The sequence below is a fragment of the Poecile atricapillus genome, chromosome 10 (assembly GCF_030490865.1).
Source record: "Poecile atricapillus isolate bPoeAtr1 chromosome 10, bPoeAtr1.hap1, whole genome shotgun sequence".
NCBI lineage: Eukaryota > Metazoa > Chordata > Aves > Passeriformes > Paridae > Poecile > Poecile atricapillus.
The window spans coordinates 14,870,228-14,887,199 of NC_081258.1; the positions used below are offsets into that span (position 1 = coordinate 14,870,228).

Genomic DNA, 16,972 nt, shown 5'->3' on the forward strand with positions numbered 1-16,972 from the left:
ATTTTGGCAAAGGTTGACCAGAGATTTTGGGTGGGAGCATAAGCTTTTGGAGCATTGGTGTCCTGAAGGACTCAGCTTTCCCAGAGCCATTTGGCTACTGAGGAATCGCACGGTATGCTGTGAGATCTCAGCAAGGCTGTTTGATAGTTTAGGGCCTTTAGGTGAAATTAACAGCTGGCAGAGAGTGATGTTTGTGAGGATTAGCATCACTTGCCCATGGCTTTGGAGGCCACAGCAGGACAAGGCTGGCAGCAGAGACTACAAACACCTGCAGAGAGGTGGGAAGAGTTTCTGACCAGGGAAACCCTTTCAGTGCTTCAAACCCTGAACCAACAACACAAGACCACTTCAGATGCAGTGAACTGAAGAGGACTGTGCCAAGAAAGATGTGAAATGAGAACGTTTGGCAAGTCTTGAGGCAGGAGGGCATAAAGATATCACCCCAATCCCTGTGCTGGGTGACTGGACATGAAGGTCTGGGAGATGGAGGAGATATTCTCCAAGGCTGGGAAAAAGCAACCTACCATTGTCAGACAAGTCCAGGTGGCTGATGGAGCTGGCATCAGGGATGAGGTCCTGGATGACTTGGGCCCCCGCTGATCTCAGCTTGGAAGAAACAGCAAGATGTCAGTACAAGGGGAGGCAGCGAGCCCTGCAGATGAGATCCTTCTGTCCAGGAGGTCAGACAGGGCACGGGCCTTCCCACACTGCCACAGTGGGACTGCCTGGCCGGAGGGGTGGTGCCCATGGCTGCTGGGCCCTCACCTCACAGCTGCTAAGATCCAGGTGCAGGTCACTGATGTGACTGTTGTCTGCCAGCCCTTGCAGCAATGCCCTGGAAAAGTCACCAAAACTCCCCCATCAGTGCAAGAAATGGGGGCACCAGCACCTGCCATGGGGCACCCCCAACAGTCCAGGCAGTGGGAGTGGGATGCTGGAGAAGGCATTATTCCCAGAGCTCTGCCTCTCACAGCCCCTTCCACCCATCCTCCCCACCAGCCCTGACCAAGGTCTCCCCAGGCTCTGCTCACCCCAAATCCAATCCCCGCTGCCCAATCGCACCTTACGACATCGGCTGGCAGCTTGGTACCTGCCAGGGAGACGTGTCTGAGGGAGCAGGCCTGGCTGAAAAACTCCTTGATGTCAGGGGAGATGGTTTTCACCCTCCTGAAAAGGACGGTGGCAACAACATGGCAACAACTGCAACCCAGCACCAGACACCCCCCTGGGTACCAGCCCCCCTTCACACCATCCCAGGGCTCACTTGTGGGAGTACACGTTTTTGGAGAGATCCAGGTGGATGAGGCTGGTGTGGGATCCATGGACCAGGGCTCCAAAGAGCTGCCAGGGTGGGGATGTGAGCCATGTGGAGGAGGAGCCAGGGGAGCTGCAGACCCCCACAGAGCCCAGGGCTCACTGCCAGGACCCCCTGCATGGTACTTACAGCATCCAAAGGACAGTCTGTGCCAGCCAGGCTAAGGTGGGAGAGCGAGTGGCAATGGTGGAGGAGGCTCTGCAGGTTCTGTGGGCAGAGGGGGCTCAGCAGCTTTGCCCCTGAATCCCACCCCCCACCCAGCACCCTGCAGCCCTGGGATCCCAGTTCCAGCCTGTCTCCTCCCTCCCGCTGAGCACAGGGGTGAATCCTGCACACAGGAACCCACTCGTGACATCTCCCACAAGGAGATGCAGGGGGATGTCCCCAGGGTGTCCCCAGCTGCTCCCAGGCAGGCATGGGGTGTTGCAGCCGTGATGTCCCCATGCCTGGAGTGCTGCAGGGCAGGGCACAGACCAGAGGAGACCAAAGCCATCCAAACCACAGGACAGAGACTGGGTGATGTCACCCACCCCATCACAGCATGCATACTCACACTGATGTCATCCCCAGCCAGGGTGCCAGGGTTTCCAGAGAGGTCCAAGTGCCGGAGGGAGAATCCAATGGCTTTGTTATCTGTGAGGGCCTTGCATAACGTGCTCATCCCTGCTCAGAGAGAGTGGGAGAGAGGATGGCCATAGGCTCCCTGCCCTGGGGAGAGCCACGTAGCAGAGCAAGGGAACTTCCCTCCGGCTGGGGCAGCAGGACATCGCATCCATGAAGGTTCCCTTTCCAGGGTATCCCTGCAGCCCCTCCAGTCACTCCTTCTGTGGAGTGGGGCAAGGGCATCTGGGCTCTACCTTTTGCTGTGAGCATTGTCCTGGCCAAGCTGAGGCTCTGCAGACCCTTGGAACTCTTCTCCATGTGCCGGCTGAAGGCAGTGACCCCTGATGAGAGCAGAGAGCTCCAAATGGCTGTGCCAGCACCACTGGGTGTCCACCCCACCCTGAGCTGCAGCCTCCAGGGCAGGAGGCAGCTGCTGGTGGGATCTGGAGTTGATTATCCATTTTGGTGAGTGTAAACTCATCCCAGCCCAGAATTTGAGTACCTCTATCTTCCAGCTGGTTGCCAGAGAGGTTGATGGTGTGCAGAACAGAGTTGGGATGGCTGCTGAGCACCTGGGCCATCCTCTGCACAAAGTCACTGTGGGAAGAAGGGTCCTCCCATGTGAGCAATGCTTGGACACCTCCAGGAAACACAGCCACCAACCCTGTAGTCTTGCACAGACGTGCCACCAGCTCCTGCCTGTGTGGCAGACCTGGCTCCAGCTGAGCAGCCAGAAGGCAGCAGAGCATCTCCAGGGCTGGATGGTATTCACTGGCCTTCCAGGCTATGGGAGTCTCCACTCCCCCTGAGCTTCCCAGTGTGGAGGGGATGGAGCACCAGCCCCTGGCACAAGGGTCTGTGCATGGACCTCCCTGCTGCATGCAGAGGGAAGAACCACCAGGCTGCCAAGATCCTGCTCATCATTGCCTTGCAACACCTTCACTTACGCCTTCAGCCCACTGTTCTCCAGCACCAGCTCCTCCAATGACACTGATTTGCTGAGCATGTAGAGCAGCTGCTCTGAAATCTCCTGATTCTGGTAGGGAAGAAGAAAGCCTTTCTGGGAACCTGGCCACCTCTGGTGCACCCAGAGCCACAGCACCAGCACTCACCAGCCTGAAATCCTTGCAGGAGAGCTTGGTGAACCACAGGTTGAAGGACAAGGCAGCAACGCTCAGCGCCACATCCCTGCAGGGTGACAGGGATGAGGGAGTCGAGGGCCAGGAAGAGCCAAGTCTAGTCCCAAATGGGTGACCCAAAACACCCAACTGGGGTGTGTCCCAAGACATCCAGCCCCAGGGTGCCCCAAGATACCTGGGGTGCCCCAAGATACCCAGGATTCAAAACACACCCATCCCATGGCGCCTCAGCACATCCAAACCCAAGGTGCTTCAACCCTCGGATGCTCCAAGACACCCAACCTCAATGTGCCCCAACACAATGTTCAGCAGAACAGGACTGGGCATTGTAGGTTTAAAGCAATCCACAGGTACAGGTCATCTTCCCCACATTATTGCCTTGGGGAAAATTAAATTAATCAAAATATTTGCATGCTTCCATCTAAACCTTGCAGTTTAAATTATCTTTAACACTGAGCTCTCATATGAGCAACAACACAGGTTTGGGTTGAGTGGAAACAAGTTTCTTTTTTACTTCCTCATCCAAAGAAATCTCTAAAACTGTCTCCTTTTTGGCCAGCTGAACACAGATCCTCCATTCCCCAAAACACTCAGCCCAGAACTTTGACTCGCTGCAGCCCAGCCTGGCAGTTGCCTCCCCTGAGAGCTGAGCCCTTGCTCCATCGTTCTTGGGATGGAGACGTGGCTGAGCCCCACAGGGAGAACTCCAGGCACAGCTGGAGCTCACAGCCCCACTGTCAGGTTATAATCAGGTGATAACAAGGCTATAACAGATATCTGGGGGCTAGGAGGGTGCAGTGCAAGTTTCAGGGCAGCAAGTGGCACCGGCTGCTTTGCATAGGGAAACACCTGACAGCCACGAGCTGCAAGAAGCCACCGTGACATTGGGTTTTCAGCCCCATAAACAGCTCCCCAGGCTGATCTAAGAGCTAAAAATAAACAGAGAGGCTGCCTGGACTCTCAGCTGCTGCCCCATGGGGCTCAGAGCACTTGGTGAGGGGGTGTCAGGCTGCAGATGTGGCATCCCTGGGGCTTGTAAGCAATAAAAGTTTCTAACATGAGCAGAAAAGCATGCTGGGCCCCCCAATAGGGGCAGGGAGAATGAGGATGAGTGCTGGTACATGGGACACTGCAGGCAGCATGGCTGGGGGGTCTCACCTGCTCTCCAGGTGGCTGAAGTCCAGGAGGTTGAATTCCCGGCAGTCCTGGCTGTGGTAGATGTTGTCCACATCCTTCCCAGAAGGATGGACACATGGATCAGGCACAGCCCTGGGTCCTGGGGAGGGCTCAGGTGCCTGGTGCTGCTGGAGGGGGCTGAGCCCTTGGGGAGCCTCTTCTGGGAAGTCTCTTGCCTAACCCCAAAGCCTGAAACCTTCCCTAAAGCTCTGGCTGGCAGGGGACATGTCCTGGCTTGGTGGGACAGATTGTTGAGTCTTGGACAACTTCTGCAGGGAATGGTCAGAAGGCAACACAGCCCAGGTTGGTGGGAGTGAGTGTGTAGGGAGACATGAGCTGGGATCCGTGTCCAGAGGAAGGGGGAACAGTGAGTCCTGCTATGGCTAGGTCCCAACAGGATTCTCCTCTTATAGGACACACAGCAAGGTCCCAGATTTCCAGGGGCTCTCCTTAGGTCACAGTCTGGGGAACAACTTGGTCCAAGGCACACCATTCCCACCTGCACTTTGACTCCAGCCCACCAAGGAGCAGGGGGCACTCGAGCCAGGCAAAGCTGCAGTTCCCAGATCTGGGCTGTCCCAGCCCCAGCAGCTCCATGAGGCACCCACAAGTGTCCTGCTTCCCTGCCCACCAAGTGACACACCACCACTGCTCCATCCATGGGATGGACCAGCTTACCCACTGGATCTCCTCGCGGAAGGCAAAGCCGTTGTAATCACACAGAGCAGCGTAGGTCTCTGAAAAGCCCCCTGCAAAGAGAAGGCAGTTTTGGGGGCAGACCTCCCCACAGGAATACAGAGAGAACTTTGGGGAGAGTGAGGAACAGGAGAGGGATGACAGGGACTCAGAGGTGATGCTGAAGGCTCCCCCTTTCCTCCTCGAAGGGGAGAGAGCTCTACTGTCAGCCCCCAAATGGGGGCTGTGGGTTGCTTTGCTGATCCCTGTGGATTCCAGGCAAGGCACATTGCTATGGTGATAATGGAGGTATCCTGCTCCAGACCAGGCTACAGGAAAAGCTCCTGGCTCTGCAGTGGTGCCACATGAAGTGATGAAAGCATGCACAGCTACAGATTCTTGAAGTAGATTCTGAGCAATATTGCCTGCTGACCTCTTCTTCCTGGGAAGCTACATCCCCTCAAACCTGCTCCTGCCCCATGGAACAGGGGTGGACAGCAGACCCCAGTAACAGGGCTTCAGCTGACCAAAGCCAACACAGGTGTCCTGCCAGCAGAGGTGGGGGCTGTCAGCAGAGCTGCTGTTGATGGATGCAGGGCTGGAATGGTTCCCAGGGTGCTCCAACCCTCCTGGTCTTGCCTGAGGGAGGTTATGGCAGGACTCACCACAAGGCCCAGGGTTGCTCTGCAGCATTTCCTCCAGTGAGTCTGTGATCTGCTGGATCCTCTCGTACAGGCTGGGTGGGGAGTTCTTGAGCAGCGTCCTGGGGAGGGAGCAGAGGGGTGTGTCAGGGTGGGCCAGGAGAAGAGCATCCTCACCACTTTATGATTAGCTACAACCCTTGAGTGTACGGTGGCCAGAAATACTCAGTCAGGGAACAGGGTCTCACCTTCATCCAGGTGTTTTTCTCCTGCTAAAAACACTGTTGTAGACCCATCCTATATTTGGGGTTTTCTAGCTGCAGGTGTCCTGGTTCATGGGGGGTGGGTTGGAGCTAGAAGATCTTTAAGGTTCTTTCCAACCCAAACCATTCCAGGATTTTATGATCTGGGGCTCTTCTGGGCAAAAGGGTTGCTCTGGTTTTTACACAACCACCCCTCAGGAGCAGAGGACCCTTACCCAAGGGATGAGTCTGGAAAGACCTTCTTAAGTGACATGGTGACATGGATAACAACTTGCTCCAGATCATCCAAGGACATGAACCGGAAGGCATAAGATGCTGCATCTGTTTCTATGACAACCTGCAGGGTCCAAAGGACAAGAGATGCCTGAGCGAGCTGGCAGCACACAGCGTCCCCAAGCCCCCAGACAATGGTGACAGCCATCAGCTCCTCATTGCCAACCCAGCCAGAGCACCATAAGCACAGGGAATGCTGCAAGCACCAGGAATTTAGGATAAAATACATTACTGTGCCAGAATAAGGAATAAACCTCCTGAAAATTCAACTTAAGCTGTTGCAGAGGCAGCCCGATGCAGTGAGGTGAGATCAGCCTTGTCTCTGCCTGCAGCAGCTGCAGCTGGAGGATGGAGGTTTCCTCCCTGAATTTATTTAATCGAGGTTTAGGGCTTTTTTAGCTTATGGTTCCTACCAAAAAAAAAAAAAAAATCCCATGGCAACATGCTCCCTGATTTAATTACACGCTGATTGAGGCGTGGGAGCAGGATGACAATTATCTGCTGGCATCGCGCGAGGACGGCGCTTCCGCCGGTGCCCGGGGCTGTGGAGGCTGGAAAGCGTGGGACTGCTGCACATTAACAATCCCTGGGCTTTCCATATCCCAGTCAGATGTCTCACCCCCCTCCACCCTGAGGTTTCAGCTCCCTGCACCCCTCTGTCTCTGCCCAGCTCCTTCAGTTCTCTCCCGGAGCTCAGCCAGGCTGCCTGCTGAGCAGCAGAAGCCCCGTGTGTAGGCTGAGGCCATGGTTGCTGATGATGCTTTAACAAGAAAAAGCCAGACAGGACATTAGAAAGGACCAGACACGAGGGTAACCAGGACCACAGCCCTATTTCAGCCAATACATCCAAGCCTTGGTATCCAGTTCCTTTCTTCCATGGTTCCCACTGCCACATCTGCTCTTCTCTAAGAGGATTAGCAGGGTTTAAAACACCCTCCTGCTAAATTTGTCTTCACCTTGGTAAGCCTGCAGCCATTTGTCACCTTGTCCCTGCTGAGCAGGAGGTGCCATGGCCAGGCACTGTCCATGGATTCCAGAGGGGAAGAAGTGCAGGCACCCCCCAGCACCCCTGCTTCAGGGAAGTACCCTTGATGAGGAGCAGCACTCAATGGGGGACCAGAACACCCCCAGATCCTGTGCTGGGCTCTGGACCAGGGTTTGCCATGGGGGACTGGGCAGAAGCAGGGGGTAACGCCCAGGTTGGGTTTGTCCCCGTTGCTGGTGCCACTCACCACACTGGGCTCTTGGACCGTCATCTCCCTCACCTCCAGGAAGCTGAAGCTGCTGTGGACCTTTGTGTGAGAGGAGCAGGATCAACCCCAGTGCTGATGGAAAAAGGAAACCCAAGGGTTCCCTCCCAACTCCCACACTTTTCCATGCCTCAAGCAGTGCTTGGCCTTGGCTCCACCCTTTACCAGCCCCCAAACATGACCCCCTCCCCTTTCCCCCATCTCTCTCCTCATCCTGCTCTTGAGGACTTCCCAGACCCAGTGGCCCAGGTGACTCATGGGTTGCTCCCCCCGGTGCCCCAAGCCCCCCAGGAGCCCCAGGGCTGTACCATGGCACAGGGTGCCCACACTCACCCTCACTGGCAGCATCACAGGCAGCACATAGGCTCGCCAGGGTGTCAGGACCTAGGCAAGGTATGACAAGAGACCATGGTGACATGTGAGCCACCCCTGTCCCTCACTGCAGCCATTAAACACCTTCCTGGGGAAAGCAGGAAAGCAGCAACCGGGCTGGACTCTGCACATACCAAGATAAAGTCCTCATACTTGGATTTCACCTGCAGCTGGATGCTCAGCACCAGGAGCACCTTCTTTGTCCCCAGGAAGGTGGTGATGCCTTCTGAAAAGACCAATGTCCACATGAAATTAGGTGGCTGAAGTCACCTTGGTCCTCTCCCATCTGCCCTGCTGCTCCTGGGGATACTGTCCTCACCTGAGTCATCTTCTCTGCCTCCACACCTGACAATCAGACCCTGGATGCTCTCAGACAAGCCTCACACATGTGGCTCTCCTTTGCTGCTCGAGTGATGCACCCACCTCCCCATCTTCTGCCACAGCCTAAGCACAGGGCTTTGGGGTTGCTGGTTCACACTGCCCATGTTGCCTCACCCACTGGGAGCTGGCACTGGGTGATAAGAGAGCCCTGATTTCTCTTCCTTCCTTTCCATATTTACCACTAGGGAGCAGCTGGTCACCCAAATCCTTCCTTCCCACAGAGCAGGCAGAGTGGTCACATGTGCCAAACTCCCCAAGTTCAGTGGGCCCGTGTGAGCATCACTCCTGCCTTGAGCACCACCTCTGTGCCTTCCTGATTCATGCCTCTCGCTGGGAGAAACAGGACCAAAACCACAGCTGTCCATCACTGTGCAGAGCAAAGCAGGCTTTCACAATGACATCAACCCCACTGGGTCCAGTGGCTTCAGCCACGTGTCCCCAGGGACCCACCCTGGTAGAGCTGGGACCTGAGGCTGTGGGGACACAGTGACCCCGCTCCTTCTCACCTCGCTGCAAGCCTCGGTGGGGCTGAGGAGGCTGAAGGACCCTGAGATGTCCGTGGCCTTTTGCTTTTTCAGTCAGCCAAGAGAAGGCTGTGAGCAGTGGTACTTCACACACCCCCACAATGAGCTGCAGGCTGTGCCTTCCTGGGGAGCTGCCAGGGACCCTCAGCTGACCAGAGGAACCCAAGCCCATGGGACTGAGCAGCACCAAGCTGCACCCACAAATCTGGCAGCTTGAGCCGCACAGAATCCCATCCTTGGAGAGACAGGTTATCTGGGGATGCTCTTGGTCCAGGGTCCATCCTCAGGCAAATGAGTTTTACGGACAAGAGGAACCCCTAGACACCGCATGGCCCCCCTCCTGAACCTCAGCTGTTGCAGATGAGGGACCCAAGAGTGACTCTGCCAACCCCAGCGAGGCAAGTTTGGGCCAAGCAGGCCCCGTCCGGGCGGATTCCATGTGGCAGCGATGCCCCGGCAGCGCGGCGGCGGGCGATGCTTACCTTGCAGCTCAGTGGGGATCCCTCCAGGGGATGCAGCCATGGTTGGGACCACGGGGTCACCTGCCCGGGGATGTGGGTGTCAGGGCAGCATCCTTGGGCGCCGTGGGAAGGGCACCCTGCCGGGAGGAAGCGCTCAGGTTCCCAACCGGCAGCGCCGCCGCCTCGGTGCCTCCTCCCCCTCCCGGTGCCTCTTCCTGCCCCGTCAGGCGAGATTTACCGCCTGAGCAAGAGAAGCGAAATGAAAGCGACGGTGCCCACGGCCCACCGGCCCTGCCGGGAGGAGAGGGCGTCACTACCCAGCACCCTTCTGCTCCCGTGTAGCTTTCCCTGGGTGAGCAGGACACCCCTCCCGGCATGGAGCATCTCCCCATAGTTCCAGCCTTCCAGGGTTGAGGATCCGTGACCTCTCCCTATCTTCCGAGGTGCTTCATGGGGACACATTTCTGCCTGAAGATGGCAGGTGAGTGGGGTAAGGGTAAGCCTACCCTTCCCAGCACTGGACAATCAGCCCAGCTCCATCACCTTGCACTGGGAATCTGCAAAGGGAGTTAATGAAGATGGGTGCTAGTGCCCGCTGCAGGCTGCTCTCTGGAGGATGGGTGCCGGTGCCCATGGCAGGATGCTGAAGGAAGGACTTTTCCAGAACAGAAATGCCCCAGGTGTCCTGCCAAAGTGACAAAACTGCTGTCCCACAGCAAGGGTGAGAGGCAGAAGCCAAGTGACCTCCTTGGAGCACATCAACCACTCCACTCATCCAGGAAGGTTTTGGACCAGGAACCACTACTGTGTCCCATGACATGCTGCAGAGCTTCCCTGGACTCAGGATTTCCCACTGTTGGCTCAGCTTGGCCCCAGTAGAGACTCAGGAGAGGTGCTGAGGGAGAGGCAAAGCTGCTCTCAGCCAGCAGCCCGGGTCTCTGGGACCAGTATCCATCGGGATGGAGGGTGACAGCAGCTGACTTCTTCCCCTAAATTGCCCCTTTCTGACAAACTTCCAAGCTCCAGGCTCCAATCTGCCAACCAGGAGCTCACCAAGCTTTCCCAGAGGTTGAATGACTCAGGAGAAGGTGGTCCCTGGAAGGGATGGGTGACTCTACCCTCCCACCACATGCAGTTGGGGCCACGGTGCTTCTGAAACCACCTCGTGTGTGAAGGCAAAGGCAGGAATTATCTCCCTGTAGGGACAGCGTCTTCACAGAGCCCAACCACAGCACAAAGCTCTTTTCAAGGAGGTGACTGGGGAGAACACGGCTCAGGGCAAAGACCAATCTCTGCCGAGGCACCTCCCTGAGCCTCCTGAGCTACATCAGCAGATGGACGAGCACCAGGAGGATGAAGGGAACAGAGTGCTCACCACCCCAGAGGAGTCAGCGGCCACCAGCAGCAGTCCTGGCTGGATCCATGTTTTTTCCAGGATGAAAAGAAGCTAGGCTATCGGTATCTGAACTGTTCAAAAGGGCACCATCTCCCAGCTTTGTCATGCAAGGATATATATTCAGGACACAGAGGGAGCAGCTGTCCCTTTCACGCATCAGAATGGCTTCTATGGAAGACTAGAAGCACACAGAAGCTCCAGGCAAGCTGGTATCCAAGGTTCATTCCCCAAAATACTGGTTCCCACATGCTGGAACATTCTGAGCACCAGTGCAGCAGGACCTGTACTCCATGAGTGGGCCAGAGATCCATGTGCACAAGTGTTCCCTGCCTCTGTGCAGGCCCAGGCACATCAGGGTATCTGGAGCAACACACCTCCTCTGTGTCCAGCACAGATCAGCAGCCCAAGCAGCAGGGATAGCAGCCAGGCCAAGTCATTGACAGACACAGTGATGCTCCTTGGATCCATCCCAGCCCTGGCTTTCCACTCAGAGCCCAAGACCCAGCTTTTCCAGCACTGATAACAGCTATTGGGTTGAGCAGAATTGTTCTGTCCATGTTCAGGCTTTGGATACTGCCCTGGATGTGTGTCCTCAGCATTAGGCTGGGATATTGCTCTGCATCTCTCCAGAACTGCTCCTCCAAGGGCAAACCAGAAGCCTGCAAGAGGCACAAGCAGAGATGCCCAAGGCACGAGCCTGAGCTCAAATCAAATAAATCCCAGTCTGCATAACAGGACCATTGACTGAGCAAGCACAGAGAAACCAGGTCAACTGAGCAGATCACAAGGTAACATGCCAGGCTGAGAAAAGGAGGATGGACACAGGGTGACAGCTTCCATCCTCACAAAACCTCTACTGGGGTCTGTGAAGAGAGTTCTAGAATCAGATCACAATAAAGAAGTTGCTCAGAGATCGCTCCTCAGATCTGGGCTAAGGGCTAGGGCTATGCTTAGGGTTAGAGCTGAGAGCCAGAGAGCCAAGAGCACCAGGAACAGTGGAGCTGGAAAAGGCCTGCCAAGGCGATTGTGGCAAGGCCCCAACATTGCTGCTCCTACTCCTTTCTGATCTGGATTCCCCCATTGGAACAGGCACCTCAGCCCCAGCAGCAAGCTGCCCTGTGCCTCAGGCTAAGGCTTCAGAGAGCTGTCAAGCCTAGAGCTCCAGGAACACTGGCACTAGAAGAGGCAATTGCAAGGGCATCACAGCAGGGTGATGGTACCTGTGGCAGGTACCTGCCAGAGCCTGGATGTCACACGTCTCCCAACCTCTCGGACTGCCAGCACCAGTGTCTGGTGGGAGGGGCTGGCTGGGCTTGGCTGATGGTGAGGCTCCCCCCTGCCCTGCCCCAGAGCCACCCATGCCCTGGCTGAGCTGTCAGCCACAGACTCTTGGGGAGGTGGTGCTCACCTGGGCCCTGACAGTGCCACCTCAGGGGTGGGCACATGAAGGCCACAGGGCTTAAAGGACAGAGCATGAGGTCAGCACATGGTCACAGCCCACAACCCTTCATGAAGCAGTGTTTCCTCAGATGAACACGCCAGAGGCCACTTGGCACCAACCACACCTGTGGTCTTTGGGCAAACAGAACCTCTCAGGCTCTCTTCCTTTCAGCCTCCCAATAAGCTGTTCACACACTGCCACCTCCCCCAGCTCTTCTGAATTCCAGGAGAGCTAGAGCACCTGGTTTGGTGTCACCCAGGCTTGGGTACAACAGCACAAGCTGCTGCACATGGAACACTCAAACAGAACAAGAGGTCTCTGCTGGAGCAAGTGTGACACCTCCTTGGGCCACCACCACCTAAAATAAAGCCACTGCACCATCCTTCACACCCCACTTGTCAGCACTGGGTTGAGCCACAGGGTTTAAGAGATGATGGTGGTTCTCCTTAGAGATCCCAGGGACACCTTTGGTTTTCCCACGCACCACAAAGCCTCCCTAGCTCCAGGCTTATGTAAAGCCACCTCAGCATTGCCTCAAACTGAAACATCTTTGGCTTCTGAGTACACAAGCTCCTTGCCCAGCTGGAAAAGCACTTGAGGATTTACCCATTTCTCAGCCAGACATGACTTCCCACAGAAGCAGCCCTTACACAACCTCCCCCACCTGCTGCAACAAGCCTCCAGCCTGCTCAGAACTCCAAGCTTCCATCTCCAGACAGGTTTTCCCTGACAAGTCCATCTCTCAAGACCAGGGATAACGAGTCACCACACACCTAGTGAAAACCAGAACTAGCAACTCTTGTGCTTGGTTACAGTCTCCTAAGCAGTGTCATCTGCAGTGACTCCTGTACCAGCAGTAGGAGGTTCTATCCTGAACCTGCAGTCACTGCCCACAGCTGGCACCCTAAACTGCTGTCAGAGGTAACTAAAAAACACACACAGAAACCCCACCCAAGTACCAATCCCATTTTTCAGAAAGAAATGGAAACTATATTCCTGTTAACTAAACCATCAGCTATAACCATTTAGAATCACAGTCAAAACAAACACAAGTAACAACTACTCCCATGTTACTCCAAGCTCAAGCTGTGAACGCCAACATTTGCATTTTACATCCTGCCTCCTCTACACACAGGGTAGCACACCGTGATTTAAGGTCATGGACGGGTACCTTGCACTTGGCTTGGGGCAGAGGGAACACCTGCAGTGAGAAAGGAGCTGGTCCCTGTTGACAGCATCCTTCTGGGCAGAGCAGCTTTTCCATCTGGAGAGAGCTGCCAGGTCGCACCGTTGATGTACACAAAGAAAGCAGCCAGTGAGCACACGTGTTAATCCGTTATTATTTATTAGCTGTACAGCAGTATATTCTCCTTCCCAGCTTTCAAACCCCATTACATATTTTATAACAGTATTTTTTTCCCATGTTGGCTTCCTAAAATAATGAAAAATATCACACAGTACAGCTAAGTACAAAAATGCATCAACCTAGAGTCTGATAGCTAAACTGATAGCTCTCTTAAAAGCGATACATAGAAGAAAAATTTGTTTGAAATCAGCAAGACTGAGGCTCTATAAAAAGCTTACATATTTTAACATGTGACATTTTCATATACAGGCATCATTTGTATTTCACATTATTCCTTTTTTGTCTTTATCAGAGATTCAAAAATTGTAGAATTACTGACCTATTAATAAAATTTCCTGGCCCAGGTTGAGGGCTGCAGTGACCCACTTATAAATCACCACTTTTGTTTTAACATAGGATTCATAAACACAAAATACAACTACAAGATAGAGCAAAGAAAATGTATTCATGAAATTATAACTCAAAAAGGTTAATTATATGTTTCAAATTGGTTGGATGGTCACATCCAGAGGGCAGTGGTCAATGGCTCAGACTCTGGATGGACAGCAGATGCCCCTCAGGGGTCCATACTGGGACCAGTGTTATTTAGTATCACTGTTAATGGCATGGATGAAGGGGTCGAGTGCACCCTCAGGTGCAGGTTTGGTAACACCAAGCTTAGGGTGCAGTGACACACCTGAAGGACAGGGCCATCCAGAGAGACCTGGACAAGCTCAAGAAGTGGCCCATGGGAATCTCATGAGGCTTAACAAGACCCAGTGCAAGGTAGGACACCTGGGCTGGGACAACATTTGGGATCAATCCAGGCTGGAAATGAACAGATCCCTGGGGAGAAGGACTTGGGGGAGCTGGTGGGGGAGACTGGACATGTCCCAGCCACATGTGCTGGGCTGTGTTTGCACAAAGCCCTGTGGGCAGCAGGAAGGGAGGAATTCTGCCCCTCTGCTCCACTCAGGTGAGACCCCACCTGCAGTGCTGAATCCAGCTCTGGGACAAGGACATTGAACTGTCAGAGCGAGTCCAGAGGAGGCCACAAACATGATTTGAAGGGTGGAGCACCATTCCTAAGAGGAAAGACAGCTGGAGATACTCAGCCTGGAGAAGAGAAGGTTTTGGGATGACCTAATTAATGGCCTTACAGAACCTGCAGGGAGCATACAAGAATGCTGGAGAGGGACTTTTGGCAAGGGAATGGAGAGACAGGACAAAAGGAAATGGCTTTAAACTGACAGAGGGCAGGGTTAGATGGGCTGTTAGGAAGAAATTCTTCCTTGTGAGGGTGGTGAGGCTCTGGCACAGGTTGTCCAGAGAAACTGTTGCTGCCCCATCCCTGGAAGTGTTCAAGGCCAGGTTGGACAGAGCTCAGAGGAAGCTGGTCTAGTGAAAGGTGCCCCTGCCCATGGCAGGGGGTACAACTAGATGGTCTGTAAATGCCTTCTAACCCAAGCCAGTCTAAGATTCTATAAAATACAATATTTTTGTGCTTCAAAACCAGATTTCACATGTGGGTTTCTCTTCTTTTGCAAGCAATAGTCTGGGTACATCTTTTCTCTACCTTATCAACAGCTTTTCCAACATTTACACTCTATCAATTCTCTTGTCACTTAGTTTGAAAGGAATTAGAATATTGGGGTTTCTTTAAACTGCATTTTTGCATACCTCTTAATTAATGGAAAAAGATTAAAATGTAAAAAAAAAAAGTTATTTACAAGCTTGACCATTACAGAAATGCTTTGCAGGAAGCAAAGCATATTAAGGACAGAAACCAGTTGGAGCATGCCAAAACTACCATGTGCAGCCGACTTGGAGAACCGGAGCTACTCAGTGGGAGAAAGCAAAAACAAAAAAACAAAAAACCAACCAAAAAAACATTTCAAAAGTCTAGAACCCTCCCAAGTCTGCATTTACAGTTAAAAACACTACTGAGAGAAGAGGCTCAAGGACTCTGGGAACTGGAAGGGCAAGTATGGTTTTCCACATACTCTAGTCAAGGCTTCCACTTTTGTATATCAAAACTTGGTGCATGTAAACACGGCCCTTGGACCAGCTTTACAATGCAGTTCAGAGCAAAACTAAACCAAGCATCTCAGAGGAAACCCTCAAGGACTCCAAAATATTTCCTAATGTTCCATGATCCTGTAATGCTAACATAAAACAGCAAGTTCTAGTTAAATCACATTCTAACATCGTTTTATTTCCCAGTATGTTTGGTAAAATGGTCTAAAATGATGCATTTCCCAAAGCCAAGAAAAAAGATAAAAGGAAAAAAATAGATTTGAGCCGCTTAAACACAGCCCAGGCCAGTTCAGTCAGCCAACGTGGTCTTCCTCCATCACCGGTCCATCATGCTGAGAATCATCTCAGGGGTGAGGTCTCCGTTGGGAGCTTCCACTACAGCAGGCTGAGCTTCCTCCTCTTCCTCTGCTGCTTCTGCATCAGGTTCTTTCTTCACTTCTACTATAATATTCTCAATTTCACCAGTGTTCTGGTCTTCAACCTGAATGATTGCTGCAGCTGGAAGGGCAAAACAAAGGAGGAGGTGGGGAGAAACAGATTATTTTACTGTTTCCAGCATCAGCCTGCATGGCTCAAGCAGCTCTTTGGTAGATCCTTAAGGCTATTCCATGGCAAGGGAAGGTCAGGCCCACAGCAATCACTGCCACATCAGTGGGGAGCAATTCAATCCACCTCACTCACCCAAGCATCAGGCATCTATTTTCTTGCCCTTGTATGAAGATGGGCTCCCAGTACAACAGTTCCAGTGTGCATTTTCATACTAAAACATTTTTCAAATGGTGGATTTTGTAGAATAATGAATGAAACCAAACCCCATATCAATATATGGGCTTAAGACAAAACTTAAACTTCAGTGGAATTTAGTGATGACAAATTCAGCATTAAATGCTTCCACAAAGTAATTCCAGAGAGAAAACAGAGCAGACAGTCAAGCCACTGAGGAAGCCACCACTACTTTAAAGGAACTCATTTCCTGTCCTACTTTGAGCCTGAAATTTATTTACTTCCACTTTGCACAGTTACAATGTCTATTCTTAAGGACATCCCTGGGGAGTTGAAACAACACCTGCACCTTGCTCAGGCTAACAGCTTGAAGAAAGTTCATTTGTGGCAACACCTGCAAAAGCTAGCCTGGTGAGAACACCATGATGTTTTTACTGACAGCTGTTTTCCCATGGACTGTATGTCAGCAGAGACACCATAACTGGTACAAAATGAAGTGAGCAGTTTGCACAGCTATGAAATGAAACAATACTAAACAAAAAGTAAGACAAAAAGTCCTTTTTGTTTCAGCATGGCCTGAAAAGGCCATGTTCCCTCATGACCAGAAAACCCTTCCAACAAATTTCAAGGTGAGTTCTTAGCAATGTAGAGACAACAACAGTTACCTACTTTTAAAATAATCTCATTTGAAGGGATCACATCTACAAGAACAGCCAAATCCAAGGAAAAAGGTGCTCAAGCAAGCAGGGTAAGGTAAGCTCCAATTAGTGACTTACGCTGGGATTGTTTTGGTTGCGCGGCAGCTTTGCCTGGTGGTCTTCCTCTTCTTTTCTTACTGGGAGGTGGTGCAGGAGCCTCTTGCTCAACTTCTGGTTCAGCCTCAATTTCTACTGCTGTCTCCTCCTCATCTTCATTATCATCCAAATCTGGTTCAGCATTCTCCTCTGTAAGAAAGGA

The 16,972-nt window shown here is 52.9% G+C and overlaps 2 protein-coding genes across 12 annotated transcripts in view; both read right to left on the reverse strand.

Annotated features, from left to right (window-relative positions):
• The window catches only part of CARMIL2 (capping protein regulator and myosin 1 linker 2), a 23,157-nt gene extending 14,023 nt beyond the window's left edge, over positions 1-9,134 (reverse strand). Inside the window, exons 1-18 of the mRNA XM_058846031.1 lie at positions 9,095-9,134; positions 7,842-7,933; positions 7,669-7,719; positions 7,318-7,377; positions 6,028-6,149; positions 5,574-5,671; positions 4,912-4,982; positions 4,216-4,289; positions 3,031-3,106; positions 2,866-2,954; positions 2,421-2,515; positions 2,173-2,259; positions 1,869-1,978; positions 1,445-1,522; positions 1,265-1,341; positions 1,063-1,167; positions 766-835; positions 525-606 (exon numbers count right to left, since the gene is read on the reverse strand). Of these exons, the coding sequence (XP_058702014.1) occupies positions 525-606; positions 766-835; positions 1,063-1,167; positions 1,265-1,341; positions 1,445-1,522; positions 1,869-1,978; positions 2,173-2,259; positions 2,421-2,515; positions 2,866-2,954; positions 3,031-3,106; positions 4,216-4,289; positions 4,912-4,982; positions 5,574-5,671; positions 6,028-6,149; positions 7,318-7,377; positions 7,669-7,719; positions 7,842-7,933; positions 9,095-9,134 (1,477 nt within the window). The remainder of the gene's footprint in view (positions 1-524; positions 607-765; positions 836-1,062; positions 1,168-1,264; positions 1,342-1,444; positions 1,523-1,868; positions 1,979-2,172; positions 2,260-2,420; positions 2,516-2,865; positions 2,955-3,030; positions 3,107-4,215; positions 4,290-4,911; positions 4,983-5,573; positions 5,672-6,027; positions 6,150-7,317; positions 7,378-7,668; positions 7,720-7,841; positions 7,934-9,094) is intronic.
• A 4,104-nt stretch (positions 9,135-13,238) lies between these two features.
• The window catches only part of CTCF (CCCTC-binding factor), a 34,631-nt gene continuing 30,897 nt past the window's right edge, over positions 13,239-16,972 (reverse strand). For all 11 annotated transcript variants that reach the window (XM_058846006.1, XM_058846004.1, XM_058845997.1 and 8 more), the window contains 2 exons: positions 16,792-16,959; positions 13,239-15,790 (listed from right to left, as the gene is read on the reverse strand). In XM_058846006.1, coding sequence (XP_058701989.1) covers positions 15,609-15,790; positions 16,792-16,959 — 350 coding nt within the window. In that variant the 3' untranslated portion in view covers positions 13,239-15,608. The remainder of the gene's footprint in view (positions 15,791-16,791; positions 16,960-16,972) is intronic.